At 43.5% G+C, this 15042-nt stretch overlaps 1 protein-coding gene across 3 annotated transcripts in view; it reads left to right on the top strand.

Annotated features, from left to right (window-relative positions):
• LOC137653558 (centromere-associated protein E-like) overlaps positions 1 to 15042 on the top strand; it is an 892913-nt gene that overhangs the window by 537804 nt on the left and 340067 nt on the right. For all 3 annotated transcript variants that reach the window (XM_068387057.1, XM_068387056.1, XM_068387055.1), the window contains exon 25: positions 4829 to 4925. In XM_068387057.1, coding sequence (XP_068243158.1) covers positions 4829 to 4925 — 97 coding nt within the window. The remainder of the gene's footprint in view (positions 1 to 4828; positions 4926 to 15042) is intronic.

Here is a 15042-nt window from a genome sequence, read left to right as displayed (position 1 = left end):
CCTGTCATCCACCTCTCGGCCCTCAACCGGTTCATCGCCAAGACCCCCTTCGAGATGGAAACGCCAAGGACGGTCCTGGCAGCTATTAAGGAAGGGTACTTTATGCTGTCCATAACCTCAAAGACTTGCTTCCCCCAGTATACCACTCCAGCAGGAAGTTCCTTCAGTTCAAGTTGAAGTGGAGGGAGGAGATCTTCCAGTTTCGCACCCTCTGCTTCGGCCTCTCTACCGCTCTGCAAGTCTCCACCAGGGTCTTTTCCCTGGTCTGCCATTGGGCCCACAAGAGAGGGATGAGACTCCTGTGGTATCTCAACCGTTGGCTGCTCCTGTCGGAGTCTCGAGAGGAACTATCAAGGCAGAGGGATGAGTTGGGGGCCTTCTGTGTGGAACTGGGAGTGATCTTCAATTAGGAAAAGTTCCAACTGTGCGCAAGTCAAGGCCTTCTGACGAGGGAGAGGATTGTGAGGTTGGAGGAAGTGGCGAGGCCACTCATTAAAGGGAAGCCGACCTCACTGAAGGAGTGGCAGAGGCTAGTAGGCCACCTAGTGTCTGCGTGACCTTAGTCCTGGAGGAGAAGGCCTTTCAAATAAATGAGCTTGATCTGTTAGCGGTTCAGAGGGCCCTCCTCGAATTGGGAGCTTGTAAGTGGGGAGGAGAGTGGCCTTGATGTATAACAATGCCACCGTCATCGCGTACACCAAGTAGAAGGGAAATCTCCGATCCCATCGTATCCATGATCTGACAGCAGAGATCCTATCCTGGGCCGAGGACAATGCCATCTCCCTGATGTCCAGCTACATTTCGGGAAGGAGGAATGTGGTCGCAGACAGACGCAGAAGGCTGGGACAAGTGCTGGGGACCGAATGGTCTCTACACCCGGAGGTGGCAAAGGCAGTGTTGGAAAAGTGGGGATTCTCCTGGCTGGACCTCTTTGTGACAAGATTAAACACGAAGTTTCAGGTCTTCTATTCTCCAATGCCAGACCTGGCAGCAGCTATAGAGGACGCGTTCCAGCACCCGACGGACGGGCTAAACGTGTAAGCTTTTCTCTTTTTCAACCTGCTACATCAGACCATCAATGGCTTCGAAGGGCAAGGCAAGCGAAAAGATCATTGATATCTCCATGGTGGCTCGAAAAGGAATTGTTGCCGGACCTCTTGGAGGTGGCGGTAGAGCCTCCATGGCCCTGCCTCTAAGGCAAGACCTGCTAAGACAGCCACACTTCCGGAGGTTCCACGAGGGACTCCCAAACCTCTCCCTTCACATGTGGAGATTATACACCATCTGTTAAGGAGGGAGGGCTACTCAAGGAGGGCGACTATACAGATGATGGCTAATTTTAGGGAGTCTTCGAGAACCATATACCAAGCAAAGTGGTCTACCTTTGGTGCGCCAAGAGGGACATCAAGTCGGTCAACGCCATGATCCTTGATCCCCATCATATCCGACTTCCTGGTCTATCTACAGCTGGACCAGGGTATGTCAGTGCCGGTGGTGAAAGGCTTCCAAATGACCCTTGGACAGGTCTTCCTCCTCAAGGGGTTGAATCTAGGATCCTCCAAGTGGCTCTCAATGCTCATAAAAGGTTTCAAGCAGTCATGTCCACCCTAAGCTCTCCAAGCCCCCGCGTGGGACATCATCAAGGTGCTCAACTCTCGGAAAAAACCACCCGCTTTTTGAGCCCCTGAGGCAAATTCCAGACAGGGAGCTTGCATCAAAGATAGTTTTTCTCCTACCCCTGGCCTATTCCAAAGGGTGGGCAAGCTTCATGGTCCCTCAGCGATCGTCTCTCACCCTTACGGCTGGAAGGAGCTGGTGTTCATGTTTGTCCCTTCCTTCGTAGCCAAGACACGGAGCCCCAGTTCGAGGAGTTCCCTGTCCATGCCATACCCAAAACAAATGACCTGGAAGACTTGCTATTGTGCCCGGTGAGAGCGGTGCGCAAGTACGTATCTCTCTAGGACCGCAAACCTCTGCCCAACCATTAGGAACCTGTTCGTGGCTACGCGGAAGGTGAAGAAGGTGGTGTCTGAAAACACTATCTCTTTCTGATTAAGAGAGACATTCCATAGGGCATACTCGTCAAAAGATGAGTCCCCACCCGGATCCGCCAAGCCGCACGACATCAGGGGCATATGCACCTCAGTGGCCTTTAAGAAGAACATGGCGGTCGGTCAGGTGTTGAGAGCGGGTGTCTGAAGAAGGCATACGAACTTTACGGAAAATTACCTAAAGGACTGTTCCCTCAGGTCTCAGGAAGGGTACAAGCTCAGGCCTGTTGTGGTTGCTCAACAGAGAATCTAACAGCGACCTGCACATTGCTTACTCCATGCTGAACTGTGAGGGGTAGAGCGTCTCGAATCCCTATCCCCTCCGTTTACTTATCATGCGTTGGCCGTGGAAACAAGGAGATGTTGTCTTGGTGAATGTTCCTCTGACTCATTTTAGTTGTATTTTATTACCTTGATTGGTGAATTATTTTCCCGACAGGCCTACCCCCTCTCCTCGGCCTACAGTCGAACCTCTTCTACTGGGGTCCTATTTACCCCCTTCCTAATTCTAAGTCTCCTTAAGAGTGGTTTGTGGTAAGTCAATGTCGGAACAAATGCCAATTTCTTCAGATATAGTATTTTTCCTAACTACAGTACTTACCACGAACTACTCTTGATTTACTGCCCGCCCATCCTTCCCTACATAAGTCCCTCTCACTAGGAGTCGAGATCTGAAGTTTGTTGGGAGTAGAATGGAAACCTTTGACCTGGGCAGGTTCTTTTCCGAGAGCTTCTTCTTGGTGCATTATGGGTAAACAGAGGAGGTCGAGGTCGTGTGCTTTGAGAGGGGGATTAAGCGTGGGGGGTTGCCCCGGAAATTCCTGGTCATGGGACCTAGTTGAACTACAGTCCAAGTTATCTTTAAGAGTGGTTCGTGGTGAGTAGTTAGGGAAAATAAAATTTTTTGCAGAAGTTATAATTTTTAACTCTGTGGTGCTCCATTATAAAGCTTAGGAAATTATTAATATCATGTTACAGTATAAGAAAGCTATATTCACGGTTTTCGTACACTTTGCAATGTTATCTTCTAAATTCGGCATTTACATTTAATTACGCGATTTGCACCTAAACAGGTTCTCACTAAATTTGTTTTGGTTTCCTCCAGTTTCAGACACAACTTTCCCCGATTCCAAACATAATAGGGGCTTTGAATATTATTTGTTTTCTCACCTTCATTTACAGCATGTTAATTTATATTTGGCAGTATATTTTCTTGATCTTTCCTCCATAGCGAAGAAGGGTGTAATGCTAACTTATTCGATTGTTCCTAACAAAACTCTTGTTTTTTGTTTGGTTGTTATTGTGGCTGTATGCGTTTACGCAATGATTATAACGTTACTAATGATATTTTTATCATTATCTTTCAATTTTTTAACCCATTGGAGTAGAGTATGGGATAAATATTATTACCGCGTTACTGTAGATATCAGATTCCCTACAGAAATGCGCTAGAGATGACACATCAGGAATTGCGCCTTGCTCCAAGATTGCTGCATAGAACTTTGTAAGAAAATAATTAATAGTTGTTGTAGTATAAAATATGTACAGTACACTTAGTTGATCTTAAATTGTATACATAGTGTACAGAATAGTATTACACTACAGATTATTTATTAACTTCATACTGTACTCTAAAATACTGTACAGTATATAAATGTAGGCTACATGTGCAGTGAATTGTCAAAGTAGTCGAGTCATCTGAACGAAACCAGTGATCAGTTACATTACAGTTAAGCTGTACTGTACTGCAGTGATATTACTGTATATATATATTACAGTAATATACACTACAGTATCAACGAGTGTTTTACAGTACAGTATTACTAGATAGGAGCAACATTGTTTTGTTATAATTGTATGATTACTACTCGGTAAAATGATAGCATCTGTTAGCCTTATTGTATCCAGTACATAGTGTACACATGTGCACATGGACAGTACACTTACCGATTTAATTAATAACTATTTATACTGTGATAGAAACCAAGTAAAAACAATATCAGGCAATATTTAGTGTGTTAATTTATACTGTGATAGAAACCAAGTAAAAACAATATCAGGCAATATTTAGTGTGTTAATTATCTGAGTGTAGGTAATGGTCAGTGAGTTGTTAGGTTAAGTTAGAAGTTATCCAACCCTAGGGACCAAAGACTCTATTACCTAACCCTTGGGAAGAATGGGCTATGACCGTACACAGAAAGTCCATGCTTTGCACATTGATATACTGGCCCTAGAGGAGGCGATACATTTCTTTGGTATTTGTGTCGCACTGTATTGGATTCCCTGTTCTAGTTCTATACAGGAAAGTCCTTGGAGACCTCAATGTACATTAACCCAAAAATTTGTTTGTTACAAAACATCGGTTTTCAGTTGTCAACTTTAATCCCTTGAGATTTTTATAATGATATTTGCAGTTGTGCAATTTTCAAACCTTGAGATTCTGATGACTGCAAATGAATCTATATATTGAAAATTTCCAGTGAGTTTTACTGGTTCATTTGGACTTTTTATTGTGTTTTTTCTATTTCTGACCCTATTACTAAAAAATGCAAGCATTACCTTCAAAGCAACATTATTCCACAAAAATGAATTTCCAGCGTGAAATATATCTTTAGCAAACAATTTAAAGAAAATATATCTGTATAACCATTAATGGATAGGATGTACTGTTCTTTGATACAGAGGATTTTAGAAGTTTTGGAAGTTCCCTCTATAGATTGGCGAAAGATCATCATAAAAGCTTATCTTTTAATTTGTAAATATTTATCTTTGACAGGAATAAAAAGAAGCCTAAGCAGGGTAAATCAGAGATAAAAGATACAGAAGACTCCAAATGTGAAAACATATCTGAGGATTTTTCACTTACTGAAGAGGTAATTGTATAGCACTGACTGCTCTATTGTGGGTTTAACATTCTTTTAGTTTGTTTATGCTCTAATGCTTAAATGTATGCTTATATATATATAGTCTTATAAACAAAAAATACCAATATTTTTAAATATTTAACTTAGCCGGTGAATATATAGCTGCAACTCTGTTGCTCGACAGACAAAAAACTGTACAAAAAAAACTCGCCAGCAATCGCTATACAGGTTGCGGGTGTGCCCATCAGCGCCAACTGTCGGCCAGATACCAAACTCCATGTAAACAAAGACTCAATTTTCTCTCTGTCGACGTGTCGACAAGACGTACTTTACTCGCTGTTGAAACCTGGAGTTTTTCCCATCATCTTTGGTGAAGTACTATATTCTGGTTTTGAGCTTTCGCTGTGCAGGGTTTTTCTTCAAATAAATCCTTGAACTCTTTTTTTGTATCGGATTCATTGTTGATGACTTAGATCGTTTTTTGGAATTTTCCCTTGACCAATTCAAAATGGCTGACCTTTCACAAGTTCCCAAGTTTAGAAAATGCAATGCTAGGGACTGTTCTAGGCGTCTTCCGAAGGCTTCTCTCGACCCTCACACTGTTTGTTCCAATTGTCGGGGTAAAACCTGTCAATTGGAAGATCGGTGTGAGGAATGCGTGGGCCTTTCGGAATTCGATTTTATCGAATTTGAAAAGTACACACGCAGGCTAGAGAGAGATAGAATTAGGAGAAGTTCTTCTAGGTCTATTGATGTTTCCTCTCCTCATGCCCCACAACCTATTCCTTCCCCTGTAGTGGTTGTTCCTAACCCCCCTCCTAGCACTCAGGAACCATCGATGGCTGACATGATGCGTGCTATCCATGCCCTGGGGGAGAGAGTTGAGTCCCTTGCAAGTGACCGCAATCAACTCATGGCGGATGTTAAGGAGCTAAAGTGCCAAAGTGCCGCGGGAAGTGATAAAGTGCCAAGTGAAAGTGTTGTGAACAGTGTTGCGCTTGAGGGTTCGTCTGTTCGTGCCTGTCGTCCTCCTAGTCCGGGACCTCTTGCAAGCTCCCAAGCCCAGGGGAGAAGCAATGTCGTACGACGCATGGGTTCGAGAGGCCTTGATCAGCGAACAGACGTTCCCTCCATGGTATCAGGCGTATCTCCCCAAGATCGCCCCTACCTACGTAAGACGAGAGAGCCCGTTTTTACCTCGTCGTCTGAAGGTGTTTCTCGTAAGAAACTTTGGACCAAGGTCTCACGACCTTTAAAGCGTAAGTCGGTCCCTTCAGGACAAGTCCAACGTCCCGGCTGTAGCCACTGGGTCAGTTTGGACTCGTTGCCGTCATCTGATGACTGCTCACCGCCTAAGAGAGGCAAAGCGGTACCGCTTCAGTCGCTAACCCCGTCTGTTGCCGCACCTGCTCCCGTAGACCCTAAATGGGCTTTGCTGCAAGACATGCAGTCCAAGCTTGCGTCCTTGATGCAGGACTTTCATGCGGAGAAGGTTGCTACTGAACCTTCTGGCCAACAACCTTCCAAGCGAACGGTTGTGCGTCCTGTTGACGCTGAGGTAACCTTCTCGCGTCTACCAGTTGAGGTGGTTCCTCCACCGATGCGACCCAGTGTGGGTTGCCAGCCACACGTTGACGTTAAGCGACGCTCGGAGGTGGTTGTTGACGTTCAGGACGTTCAACAACCATCAGAGGTGACTTGTTTTGACGCGGTGCGTCAACCTCCGCAACCCGGTGTGGTTTCGACTGCACAACCCAGACGGTCTAGACAGTCTCGGGTGGACGCTGTGCGTCCTCGCGCTACCATGGTTGTTGACAGTTCACAGACTGTGCAGCAGTACCATGACGTTGCGTCCGGCTCCGTCACGCATGCACCAGTGCGACCGGACTCAGCGAACCAGACGTTGCCCACTCCGTTGCCGTTTCCTCATCAGTTTTCGGATGAGGAACTATCTGATGAGGATGTTGCTGAACAACAAGACGATCAACAGTCAGAACTGGACGAGCCCAAGGCAACTCCTCCGTCATTGGACTTTAGAAAAGTCATGGCTGTATTCAAAGAGTTGTTTCCTGACCAATTTATTTCTGTGGCTCCTCGTTCTCCGCCGTCAGAGTTTGTATTAGGCATGACTTCTACCGCACCTGCCTTTACTAAACTCGTCCTCTCACGCTCATCCAAGAGAGCTTTGCGGCTGTTAGGAGACTGGCTAGAGTCCAAGAAGAGTTTAGGGAAGACAGCATTTGCCTTTCCCCCATCTAAACTCTCTTCTAGATCGAGCGTCTGGTATGCCACGGGAGAAGTTCTCGGCTTGGGAGTTCCTGCCTCTGCCCAGGGCGACTTCTCAAGTCTTGTAGACTCTCCCCGCCGCCTTGCCATGAGACGCTCGAAGATTTGTTGGTCACCATCGGACCTCGACCACCTTCTTAAAGGGATCTTTAGGGCTTTTGAAGTCTTTAACTTTTTAGACTGGTGCTTAGGAGCCCTGAGCAGGAAAATCTCTTCGACAGATAAGGATATTTCTTTGCTCATTATGTCCTGCATGGACAAGGCCGTCCGTGATGGGTCCAATGAGCTTGCTGCCTCATTCACGTCCGGAGTCCTGAAAAAGCGAGAGTCTCTCTGTTCGTTCCTGTCTGCTGGAGTTACACCATGCCAGAGATCTGAACTTCTCTTTGCTCCCCTTTCCAAGTGCCTGTTTCCTGAAGGCTTGGTAAAGGAAATTGCCGCTTTGTTAGTTCAGAAGGACACCCACGATCTTGTTGCGTCCTCAGCTCGCAAAGCTCCCCCTTTGCCTTCATTATCCGCTAGACCGAGGATAGACACTCCAGCGTCTCGCTTTATTCCGCCCTTTCGTGGCAGAGCCTCCAGCAGAGGAGGTGCTCGTGCCGAAGGGAAACGAGGGAAGAGGAAAGGACCCAAGTCCTCCAAGGGCAGAGTCTGACTGCCCGCAACTTCAGACAGCAGTGGGAGCCAGACTCAAGAACTTCTGGCAAGCCTGGGAGAGGAGAGGCGCAGATTCACAATCTGTCAAGTTACTCAGAGAGGGGTACAAAATCCCTTTTGTACGCAAACCCCCTCTAGCAACGTCTCCCATCGATCTCTCTCCCAGGTACAGAGAGGAAGAAAAGAGACAAGCCCTAAAACTGGAAGTGTCTCTTTTGCTAGAGAAGGGAGCGGTGGTCAAAGTCTCGGACCTTCGATCACCGGGATTTTACAACCGTCTCTTCCTAGTTGCAAAGAAGACAGGAGGGTGGAGACCGGTGCTAGACGTCAGTGCTCTGAATGTCTTTGTCACAAAGACGAAGTTCTCCATGGAGACCACAAAGTCCGTCTTAGCAGCGGTCAGAAGGGAAGACTGGATGGTCTCGCTAGACCTAAGGGACGCCTACTTCCACGTCCCCATTCACTCAGACTCCCAACCTTTTCTGAGATTCGTCTTCGAAAATGTGGTCTACCAGTTTCGGGCCCTGTGCTTTGGCCTAAGCACAGCTCCTCTCGTGTTTACGAGGCTGATGAGGAATGTGGCCAAATTCCTCCACTTATCGGACATCCGAGCCTCCCTTTATTTGGACGACTGGCTTCTCAGAGCCTCTTCCAGTCGTCGCTGTCTGAAGGATCTCAAGTGGACTCTAGATCTGACCAAGGAATTGGGACTCCTAGTCAATTTGGAAAAGTCGCAGCTGGTCCCATCCCAAACTATTCTGTATTTAGGGATGGAGATTCACAGTCTAGCTTTTCGGGCTTTTCCGTCGGCCCCCAGAATAGATCAAGCCCTGTTATTCATCCAGAAGATGCTGAAGAAGGAACGCTGCTCAGTCAGGCTGTGGATGAGTCTGGTAGGGACGCTGTCATCCCTGGAACAATTTGTGTCACTAGGAAGACTACACCTCCGTCCTCTTCAATACCATCTAGCTTTTCACTGGAAAAAGGACAAGACGCTAGAAGCGGTCTCGATCCCGATTTCCGAAAAGATAAAGTCTTGTCTGACTTGGTGGAAGGACAATATCAACCTAAGAGAGGGTCTTCCCCTGGCTGTTCAGACTCCCAACCACGTTCTCTTCTCGGACGCATCGGACTTGGGCTGGGGCGCGACACTGGACGGTCGGGAATGCTCAGGTCTGTGGAACTCGAGTCAAAGGAGCATGCATATCAACTGCAAGGAGCTGTTGGCAGTACATCTGGCCTTGAAAAGCTTCGAGTATCTCCTTCGAGGCAAAGTGGTGGAAGTAAACTCAGACAACACCACGGCCTTGGCGTACATCTCCAAACAAGGAGGTACCCACTCACTGACGTTATACGAGATCGCAAGGGACCTGCTCATCTGGTCAAAAGGTCAAGACATCTCCCTAGTAACGAGGTTCATCCAAGGCAACTTGAATGTCATAGCAGATTGTCTCAGTCGGAAAGGGCAAGTAATTCCAACAGAATGGACCCTCCACAAGGATGTGTGCAAGAGACTTTGGGCCACTTGGGGCCAACCAACCATAGATCTCTTTGCAACCTCGCTGACCAAGAGGCTTCCAATCTATTGCTCCCCAGTCCCGGACCCAGCAGCAATACACATAGATGCCTTCCTCCTAGATTGGTCACATCTGGATCTCTACGCATTCCCACCGTTCAAGATTGTCAACAAGGTACTGCAGAAGTTCGCCTCTCACGAAGGGACAAGGTTGACGTTAGTTGCTCCCCTCTGGCCCGCGAGAGAATGGTTCACCGAGGTACTTCGATGGCTAGTAGACGTTCCCAGAAGTCTTCCTCTAAGGGTAGACCTTCTACGTCACCCACACGTAAAGAAGGTACACCAAAGCCTCCACGCTCTTCGTCTGACTGCCTTCAGACTATCGAAAGACTCTCGAGAGCTAGAGGCTTTTCGAAGGAGGCAGCCAGTGCGATTGCTAGAGCAAGGAGAGCGTCTACCATTAGAGTCTACCAATCGAAGTGGGAAGTCTTCCGAGACTGGTGCAAGTCAGTTTCTGTATCCTCGACCAGTACCTCTGTAGCTCAAATAGCTGATTTTCTCTTATACCTGAGAAAAGGACGATCCCTTTCAGCTCCCACTATCAAGGGCTACAGAAGCATGTTGGCATCGGTCTTCCGGCATAGAGGCTTAGATCTTTCCAACAATAAAGATCTGCAAGACCTCCTTAAGTCTTTTGAGACCACCAAGGAGCGTCGTTTGGCGACCCCTGGATGGAATTTAGACGTGGTACTAAGATTCCTCATGTCAGAGAGGTTTGAGCCGTTACAATCAGCCTCCCTGAAAGATCTCACTCTTAAGACACTTTTCCTGGTATGCTTAGCCTCGGCTAAAAGAGTCAGTGAGATTCATGCCTTCAGCAAGAACATCGGATTTTCGTCGGAAAAAGCCACTTGTTCGCTGCAACTTGGTTTTCTAGCCAAAAATGAGCTGCCTTCTCGGCCTTGGCCTAAATCTTTCGATATTCCCAGCTTATCGGAGATCGTAGGCAATGAACTAGAAAGAGTCTTATGCCCTGTTAGAGCTCTTAAGTTCTATTTAAAGCGTACCAAACCTTTACGAGGCCAATCTGAAGCTTTATGGTGTTCAGTTAAGAAACCATCCTTTCCTATGTCAAAGAATGCTTTGTCATACTTTATCAGATTGTTAATACGAGAAGCTCATTCACATCTGAGTGAGGAAGACCGAACTTTGCTTAAGGTGAAGACGCACGAAGTTAGGGCTGTAGCAACTTCCGTGGCCTTTAAGCAAAATAGATCTCTGCGAAGTATAATGGACGCAACCTATTGGAGAAGCAAGTCAGTGTTCGCGTCTTTTTACTTGAAAGATGTCCAGTCTCTTTACGAGAACTGCTACACACTGGGACCATTCGTAGCAGCGAGTGCAGTAGTGGGTGAGGGCTCAACCACTACAATTCCCTAATTCCATATCCTTTTAATCTGTCTCTTGAAATGTTTTTAATGTTGTTTTTTATGGGTTGTCCGGAAGGCTAAGAAGCCTTTCGCATCCTGGTTGATTTGGCGGGTGGTCAAAGTCATTTCTTGAGAGCGCCCAGATTAGGGGTTTGATGAGGTCCTGTTGTATGGGTTGCAGCCCTTGATACTCCAGCTCCTAGGGGTCTGTCAGCATCCTAAGAGGATCGCGAGGCTCCGTAAGGAAGACGTACTTATAAGGCAGAGTAATCGTCTAAGTCGACTTCCTTACCAGGTACCTATTTATTTTGTTTTTGTTATTTTGATAACTTCTAAAATGAAATAAAAACTCTTAGCTCATAAGATGTAAACATATTTAATTGGTCTCTACCCACCACCCTGGGTGTGAATCAGCTATATATTCACCGGCTAAGTTAAATATTTAAAAATGATATTTTAATTATAAAATAAATTTTTGAATATACTTACCCGGTGAATATATAAATTAAATGACCCTCCCTTCCTCCCCAATAGAGTCGCAATGGGACGAGAAGAAAATTGAGTCTTTGTTTACATGGAGTTTGGTATCTGGCCGACAGATGGCGCTGATGGGCACACCCGCAACCTGTATAGCGATCGCTGGCGAGTTTTTTTTGTACAGTTTTTTGTCTGTCAAGCAACAGAGTTGCAGCTATATATTCACCGGGTAAGTATATTCAAAAATTTATTTTATAATTAAAATATCATTTTTGTAAAATTTTACCATCATCCTTGGGAAAAATGTCAAGAACTATCTTTAAATAACTTTTCATGATTTAAAGGTGATAATTTTTTTACTTGAATTCATGTACATCTTTGTAAGGAAATAAAGTATATTAGTAGTTTCTAAGTATGATTATAATTGAAAAGATAAGAAGTTTTCAAAATCCATGCAATATCAGACTAGCTGGAGATTTTCTTACTGACAGTCCTTGACCAAACAGAGATATCACATATTTAATCAGAATCACGAAGATTAGATAGTTTTAATAACAACCCATAAAACTTATATGTGCCTGTATTCATATAGTTCCTGATGCTCCTAGAGCTACAATGCAGTCTGACAAAAGTTGTATGGAAGTCTTTTCCCGTTTGATGTTAGTGACCTGATAAACAAGATGATTTTATTATTTTATCACAACCCCATAAAACTTATCAGGTCCCATATTCACAGTTTCTAATGTACCTGTAGCCACTTTCTAGTCTAACTTACAGAAGTTGTATGGAGGTCTGGAAACATGTCTTTTCTGGAATTCCCAAACCTGTTTCTTTTCATATGATAGCCAGGTTTGGCATCATTCTAATATTCCATTGTTCATTCATTAATTGGTCTTTCTGACTGGTTTATCCCTTTCTTTATGGTCTGTAATCTTCATTTTTATTTTTGTTACATGTTATGAAGAAGTAATTGAAACACCTCATAAAGTAGCCTACTTGCATGAGAATCTCAATCTCAAAGTGTAGGAACTGTGATTACATTGATTTTTTTTTTTTTACTTTATCTTGAAAATTTGAAATTTTTTCTATTTGATTTGTTTGATTCATGCTTGTTCCCAGACGATATTGTTAGAGATAATTTGATGGTAACCAAAAGTAATGTTTTCCATTGAACAGCTTTTTAATGTTTACAACAGTTAGATTTGATGCTGAAGGCGACTGGGTGATGGTGGTCTATTGTGTCAGCCTGATCAATATAAAAGCATTAACTTCAAGTTTGAACTTTTGAAGTTCCACCAATTCAACTGTCCGATTAAGGGGCCCGGCCGGTATGCTAATTCATGGGGGTAAACGACGAAGAACACAAAATCTTGAGAAAATTCACTGAGCTTCGTATGGCAATGTAGAATGTGTATAAGAAATATTTTGTCAAAATTCCTCTTACTTTCATAGTTACAGGGTAATTAGTAAAAGTAACCCAATAAGCCAAAAACATTGATCCCTACAAGAAAAAGCAGTATTTATTGTTATCGTAAATTTTGATAATTATTTCATTTCAATATAAAACAAATTGTGAGCAATGGCATCTGTATAGATTCCGTGAGTCACAAGACAAGAAGGTATTTTTACACCCTTCAGTGCTAGCACAAACTTCAGAGAGTACACATTTGAGTTTGACCTCTGACATTCGCTTGCTTTTAAGTCTGTTTTTCTTGGTTTTGGCAAGAATTTCATCATGCCAAAGCGGGAAAGAAAATTTTGTCCTCTCGTTAACATAAAGAAGAAGAAAATATGTTCTAAAAAGAGTTCAGAAGTGGACAATATTGGCCATATTAGTGGAGGTAGTGAAGGAGAGAGAGAGAGTATTGTGGATGAAGGAGCGACCAGGAGCCTAAAGAAGCAAGATATTGAGCAAAGGTATTTTTATTTATGATTAAATGAAGATAAATAACATTGTTTTGATTTATTAATACTACCGCTAGAGAGTAATAGAGTCCTTTGACTGGCCAGACAGTACAACATAGGACCCTTCTCTCTGGTTACAGTTCTTTCCTTTGCCTATACAGACACCGAATAGACTGGCCTATTCTTTACAGATTCTCCTCTCTCCTCATACACCTGATAACGTTGAGATTGCCAAACAATTCTTCTTCACCCAAGGGGTTAACTACTGCACTCTAATTGTTCAGTGGCTACTTTCCTCTTGGTAAGGGTAGAAGAGAATCTTTAGCTATGGTAAGCAGCTCTTCAAGGAGGACACTCCAAAATCAAACCATTGTTCTCTAGTCTTCGGTAGTGCCATAGCCTCTGTACCATGGTCTTCCACTGTCTTGGGTTAGAGTTCTCTTGCTTGATGGTGCACTTTCTAGTTTCTCTTCCTCTTGTTTTGTTAAAGTTTTTATAGTTTATATAGGAAATATTTATTTTACTATTCTTAAAATATTTTATTTTTCCTTATTTCCTTTCCTCACTGGGCTATTTTCCCTGGTGGGGCCCCTGGGCTTATAGCATCTTGCTTTTCTAACTAGGGTTATAGCTTAGCATTTAATATTAGTAATAATAATAATAATAATAATAAGAAGGAACAAAATTTGTAATAATCATGATTTATTAATATTATCTTTGTAAAAATACAAAGAAAAACTTTGAACGCCTGTATTTCAAAACTATACTTACTGACCTTCAAATTCTATCTTCTCCCTTAGTTTTAAAGATATAACATTGAAATTTGGTATATAACTTAGAAAGATATAAAACAATCAAATAGAGCCATTTTTCCATTTTTTTTCATATTTCTTCTTACTTTTTCCTCTGATTTATAGGGTTTATTTTTCTACCATAATGAAAAAATTCCTATATAGCAAAAAAGAAAGAACTTTTAGAAAAACAAAACTATTTGATTATAGAGGTCTACTTCAGGTCTATGTAGGGTAGTAATCCCAGGTCTTAATATTAAATATCAAGGGAGTAGATAGAATTTGAAAAACACTAATTTTCAGAATAAATCGCTCTAGCATTGTAAAACCGAAAGTCAGAGGCAAAAACCCTATACAGTTTGGAGATGTCCTAAGTCACATTATTAAGTGGTATGAATTTCAAAGTCCTGTCCTTAAAAAACAGCATTAGCCGGCTGGCCCCCTTAAGAAGATCATTCCACAATTTGTTCATAGCTGGAATAAAAGTTATAGATTACTGTGTAATATTGAGCTTTATGATGGAGAAGGCATGAATATTAGAGTTAACTGCATACCTAGTATTACTATCAGGATGGTACAGTCTGAGAAGATCTGAATGCAGAGGAGGGTGAGAGTTATGAAAAAAAAAAAGAATTGTAACCTGCATAAAGAATCACCTTATATGGGGAGACAGTAGAGTCCGACATCGTGAATAAAATCCTGGGTAAATACCGAAAAAACACCACAGAGAAAACACAGTGTGCGCTTAGCAAGTGCTATAAAAGGAGTGACGTCACTGGTGTGGGTCGGACTGTTGGTAGTGGAGTTCGGAGTTGGGTGTTGAACGGCACCTCGCTGTAACAGGGATATTGAGAGGAGATTTCTAAATGGTGCGAGACCTCTGGTTGTGATTTATGACGCCCCAGTATTATACCGACACCTTATAAGGTGAGCGAGCTGGGTTCAACCTGGCATTCCTATACAACTTTTTCTCTGGTAATTTCATAGCAGTTTTTACCTTAGAAATGATGTAAAAGGAGCATTTCACAGAGCGGCACAGGTAGAGCCCAGAAAAGAATAACTGA

Source organism: Palaemon carinicauda, chromosome 14, assembly GCF_036898095.1.
Source record: "Palaemon carinicauda isolate YSFRI2023 chromosome 14, ASM3689809v2, whole genome shotgun sequence".
Classification (NCBI taxonomy): Eukaryota; Metazoa; Arthropoda; class Malacostraca; order Decapoda; family Palaemonidae; genus Palaemon; species Palaemon carinicauda.
This window is presented reverse-complemented; position numbering and strand designations above follow the sequence as displayed.